Source organism: Fonticula alba, assembly GCF_000388065.1.
Source record: "Fonticula alba strain ATCC 38817 unplaced genomic scaffold supercont2.5, whole genome shotgun sequence".
In the NCBI taxonomy this organism is placed as follows: domain Eukaryota; order Rotosphaerida; family Fonticulaceae; genus Fonticula; species Fonticula alba.
Genome location: NW_009242975.1, coordinates 1,160,032 through 1,164,894, shown reverse-complemented (window position 1 = coordinate 1,164,894; position 4,863 = coordinate 1,160,032). Strand labels below are relative to the sequence as shown.

General features: G+C 64.1%; 2 protein-coding genes across 2 annotated transcripts in view; both read right to left on the bottom strand.

Moving 5' to 3' along the window:
* H696_03445 (hypothetical protein) overlaps positions 1–1,486 on the bottom strand; it is a 2,357-nt gene extending 871 nt beyond the window's left edge. Inside the window, exons 1-5 of the mRNA XM_009497311.1 lie at positions 1,392–1,486; positions 1,176–1,240; positions 684–1,010; positions 443–565; positions 74–314 (exon numbers count right to left, since the gene is read on the bottom strand). Of these exons, the coding sequence (XP_009495586.1) occupies positions 74–314; positions 443–565; positions 684–1,010; positions 1,176–1,240; positions 1,392–1,430 (795 nt within the window). The 5' untranslated portion in view covers positions 1,431–1,486. The remainder of the gene's footprint in view (positions 1–73; positions 315–442; positions 566–683; positions 1,011–1,175; positions 1,241–1,391) is intronic.
* A 1,226-nt stretch (positions 1,487–2,712) lies between these two features.
* Positions 2,713–4,780, bottom strand: H696_03444 (hypothetical protein). The gene is made up of 6 exons (XM_009497310.1): positions 4,680–4,780; positions 4,409–4,446; positions 4,183–4,282; positions 4,008–4,068; positions 3,684–3,887; positions 2,713–3,525 (listed from the first exon to the last, which is right to left on the bottom strand). The coding sequence occupies exons 2-6, from the start codon at positions 4,438–4,440 to the stop codon at positions 3,395–3,397; spliced, it is 528 nt and encodes a 175-aa protein (XP_009495585.1). The 5' UTR covers positions 4,441–4,446; positions 4,680–4,780; the 3' UTR covers positions 2,713–3,394.
* Between the last annotated feature and the right edge of the window lie 83 nt (positions 4,781–4,863).

The following is a 4,863-nucleotide window of genomic DNA, read 5'->3' as shown; positions in this document are numbered from 1 at the left end:
AGAGAGAGAGAGAGAGAGAGAGAGAGAGAGAGATGCTGGTCAGATGGGAGATGCGGCACAGCGCAGCACGGACCTCGATCACCTGGTTATCGGGCAACAGGTACTTGATGGGCTCGGTGGCGGCCGAATCGGTGGTCGAGTCGGCGCCGGCCCCACTGCCAGTGGTGGTCGCCATGTGGAGGGGGTTGAAGGTGGTCACCTCGGAGATCTTCCCCAGGCGCTCCTTCATCTCGCGCACGATGTCCAGCTCGGCCGAAGTGTTAAAGAAGTAGCCGGACTTGCGCAGGAGCAGCTGCAGGTATTTGGTGATGTCGCTGGGATGAGCGGGTCGTGTGGACGAGTGTGAATGACGGGAAAGGGCAGGGACACGGGCCAGGGAGATGCCCAGTCGGGGGAACGAGGCCACATGGGCCCGGAGCGCAGCGGGAGGAGGGAGGCGTACTCTCCACCGATGTCCATCCGGCGCACGGTGCCAGTTGGGATAAAACCGTTGTACACGGGAATGGCAGCGGTCACGCCATTGCCGGAGTCCAGGGCGATGCCGGAAGTCATGCCGGAGGAGTAGCTGCGTGCCCGGCCCGGCAGCGCCACAGCCGAGCAGGGGAAATCAGCAGGCCAGCAGTAAGTATATGACACATCTGCAGGAGGGGGCGAGGGCCGAGGGCCGAGAGCCTGGCACGCACAGACTCAGGACACCCGGCACCGCAATCGACAGAGCCGGGACGTTGTAGGACTCGAAGAGGACCTGGGCGATCTGCAGGCGCTGCTTGTGGGGGCTCAAGGCCGCGTCGGTGATCAGCACCGGGTGGTCCTCGGAGGACACCTTCAGGTGCTGGCTATACAGGTGATTCCACAGGGCCTCCATGTCCTCCCAATTCTCGATCAGGCCATTCTTGATTGGGGAGGTGGTGCGGAAGAGGCCGCGATATTCCTGCAGGCTGTTGCCGATCATGCGCCCGGGCTCGAAGTCGCCGCCGCTCATGACCTTCTGGTACTTGGTGTGGCCAATGCTATCGGGAGGTGGGCGGGCGGGCGGGCAGGCGGGCAGGCGGGCGGGCAGGCGGGCAGGCGGGCGGGCGCGGGAGGAACACAAGGGGGGAGGGTTAGAAAAGCCGCGGGGAGCCCGGGAAAGGGGAAAGGGCCAAAACGAGAGGGAAGATGGCCAAGGAACACACCAGGTCCGGAGGAGAGCCTGGGGGCGGTCCTCGCCGGCAAAGCCGGCCTTGATGGTGAAGGACCCCTGAGGACGCGTGGCCAGGCAGAGCGGGAGGTGGAGGGGGAGGCAATGAGCTGGGTCAGAAGCGGGACAGGCAGCCAGACGACCAATGGGGGATGGGGGATGGCGACGCAGGCAGACAGGTGGGAGAGGACGGAGGCGGGGGAGGGGGTACATTGTCGATGACAATGAACTGATTGTCGGCGGAGTTCATGCTGCCGATGACGCCTGCTCTCGGGAGGGGGGGGAGAGAGAGAGAGAGAGAGAGAGAGAGATGGAAGGCAGGGGGCGAGAGGGAAACCGAGGGGCAGGAGTGGTGGAGTGCCGGTGCGCGGGCGGGCGGGCAGGCGGGCGAGGAGGGGGGGGGGGCAAGCGAGCGAGCGAGCGACGAAGCGCAGGAGCAGGAGGGACAGGCGGGGGAGGGGAGCTGCCGGCATCGGCGGGGGCTGGCCGTGGATGATGGAGCGAAAAAAAGAGGTGCCCAGATCAGGGCCCCATCGGCCCCCCCCCCCATTCTCTCTCTCCCTCCCTCTCGCCAGGAGGGCGAGGGACTCGCACGAGAGAGGCCGGGGCGAGGCGGGGGGCCCAGCGTCGACGCTCCGGCCTGGTGCGCTGGCGGACAAGCAAGCACACCTCCCTACGGACCGGACCGCGGCGACGGGGGGATCTGTCGGCCAACGGCGCAGGGCACCCCCCCACCCCCGACCAGAGGCCAGGGCTGGCTACAGTTACTTGTTGCGAGTCTCGCCGGGGGGGGGGGGGGGAGTGCATCGGGGCAAACAGCCCGGCTGGCTGGCAGACCCTCCCCGCTGCAGGGTGCGGGCTTGGAGACAAATGAACAGGCCCCGAGGAGGGGCCCGCTCTTGGGCGAGGGGACAAAAGAAGCAGCCCCCAACGCTGGTGTCTACTGCCCCGGAGCTACGGCTCTGCAGAATGCCCGCATTTACACACTTATGGCGCATACACGACAAGGAGGGCCGGCCCTCGCGCCGCACCGCCTGAGGGACACGAAAAGCAGGCCGAGGCGGCGGCTTCCTGCGGGGTGGAATTCCAGCCCCCTGAACAGCTGTCCCCCGCGTGATAGTGGTCTTAACTGGATTCGGTTACCAAGACTGGGTGGGATTGGCCGTCGCACAGCATCGGCGCAAAATCCGCCCCCTTTCCCCGTCCTGAGGCACCGAATGTGTGTACGTGTGCATATGTGTGTGTGTGTGTGTGTGTGTATATGTGTGTGTGTGTGTGTGTGTGTGTGTGCGTGTGTGTGTGTGTGTGTGAGAGAGAGAGAGAGAGAGAGAGAGAGGCGGGGGTGGGAGGAAGAGATCAAACAGAGTAAAGGAAAACAGGGAGAACGAAGAAAGTAACAAGACGAACAGGAAGACAGGAGGGCAGGAGGGCAGGAAGAGGGAGCAGGCACATCGTGTGTCCCCACTCACGCATCCACACACACATAGGGGCATACGGGGAGAACACAAAGGAAAGAACAAAAGGCAGGAGAAGGGAAGTTTGCAGTTTTATAGTGTTTGGTGTCTTTCAAGGGAAATGGACAGAGGAGGAGGAGAAAGAAGGAAAGGGAAGGAAAGGGCGGAAAGGGAGGGAGGATGATCGGGCGGATGCCATGCTGATGCGAGGAGGAAGCAAGGTAAGCGCGTCAGGGGAAGGCCGCCGCCCGGGGCGTACACAGGAGCACAAGAACTCCCCCTGTCCTCCTCGCCGCCCCTCTCTCCTCGGTTCTCTCTCTCTCCTGCCGGCTGTCCCGCCTCTCCCCCCTTCCTCCCTCGCCGCTCTGCTGTGGCCTTCCAGCTCCCTGGCCAGGGGGGAAGGGGTTGTGCATACACACGTACACACGTACACATACACAGAGAGAGATGCCCTAATGGGAGAGGGGGGAGATGAAGAGAACGGCGGGGGCAAGGAGGTGGGGACTGTCTAGGAGGAAAAAGGGGCGGGAGAAATGTGTGGGGGGGGGGGAAGGAGGCGGGCGCACATTGCTACTGCTGCCATCGTGACAGCAACCGCAGCGCAGTGACGGGGGTACACGAGCGTGCACATGTGTGCGGGTGTGTCGGTGCTGGCGCCGGTGCGCGGACGCGGGCGCTCGCGGGCGTCCGTGTGTCTGTGGAGTAAATAGGAGGGGAGAGTGGGGGGGGGACACGCGCGCGCGCGCGCGAGCCGCCCACTTTAGTAGAGCTTATCCTCAGAGAACTCCTGAGGCGGACCGTGGGGGTCCAGGACAGTGGGGCTGAGGTTGGATGAGACACCAAACTCGAAGGCAGTCGGACGGGTCATATCGGCGGTGGTGCGGTTGAGGGCTGTGTGCGACAGACGGAGGGAAGGGGCAGAGTGAGGAGCATGTGTCAGAGAAGCAGAAGCTGCCTGTTCATGTGTGTGTGTGCGTGCGTGTGTGTGTGCGTGCGTGCGTGCGTGCGTGAGGCTGATCGGGAGGGAGGGGGAGGGGGAGAAGACGCACCGACGGAAATCATCTCGAAGACGGCCATCAGGGAACCACCAATGACAGCACTGATGGCGGCACTGCGGATACCGGAGCGGAGGGCCAGGATACCACCGGTCAGAGTACCAGCAGCAATCATGTTGTAAGAGTCGGACTTCCCACGCAGATAGGAGAAGGTGCACTCAAGGGTGGAGAAAGTAGCACCCCAGACGGCGAAGCTCCCTGTATGGTTGTGTTGTGGCGGGGGGAAGGGGAGGAGGGGGGAGGAGTGGCGCAGAAGGGGAGGGGTCAGGAGGGGAGGCATGCGAGGCGATATGGAGGCAGGAGATGATCATCACAAACCTCCGGTGACGGGGGCCACGCGCTGGGCAGTGCGGAGGGCATGAGCAATGCGGTTGGCGGACTAGACATGCCCGGTGCGCCATCCCCGAGCAGAGTAAAGGTCAAGAGGGAGTCAGCATATCACGCAAGGGAGGGGGGGGTGGCAAGCTGGCAAGAACAGAGGGCAGAGGCGCACCTTGGGGGCATTGCGGAAACCCTTGAAGGAGTTGATCATCGAGGAGCCGACGAAGCCCATGGCGAAAGCACCACCAGCATCCTCACCAATACGCCAAGGGCTGGGGGGGGGGAGACGGGGGACCGGGAAGAAGGGGTGGAGGGAGGGGCGGGGGTCAGAGAGGGAAGTGGGGACAAGGGAAGCGCGGGGAGACAGGAGGGGGAGCGACAGGGAAGGAACATCGTACCAGGGCTCACGTCCATGATCAGGGCGATCCATATTGGGCTGTGGGATTGACACATGTGCTGGGTTAGCTGCTGGGCGTGTGGCAGTAGGGGGAGGGAGAATGCAGCAAGACGCGGGATGGCAGGACCGCCGGCCGACAAGAAGCACCCGGCTGGCAGGGACATCCGGGCTGGTGGGAGAGGGGCAGGGGGGGGGGAGAGGGGGAGGGCACACTGCTGGAGAGTGGAGACGGTTGAGGGGGGGGGGGCAGAGGGACAACGAGGGGTAGGTACCAAAAAGTGAAAAAAGAGAGGAGGGGGGCGAGCGAGGGCGGGAAGGGGGGGAGGGAGGAGAGAGAGATGACCGAACGCTCTTCGCCAATTGAGTGTGGCCGGTGACACATAACCCAGACCCATGTGAGGCTGCAAAATAACAGCAACGTGTGCGTGTCGGCCTGCCGGCACCGGGGGGGGGGGG

Excerpts from the sequence above, each read along its gene's own strand:
- H696_03444 (XM_009497310.1), bottom strand. The coding sequence starts at position 4,440 with ATGGATCGCCCTGATCATGGACGTGAGCCCTG. Across the intron at positions 4,069-4,182 it reads GTTTCCGCAATGCCCCCAAG|TCCGCCAACCGCATTGCTCA; the intron begins GTGCGCCTCTGC and ends GGGCATGTCTAG. Across the intron at positions 3,888-4,007 it reads CGTGGCCCCCGTCACCGGAG|GGAGCTTCGCCGTCTGGGGT; the intron begins GTTTGTGATGAT and ends ACAACCATACAG.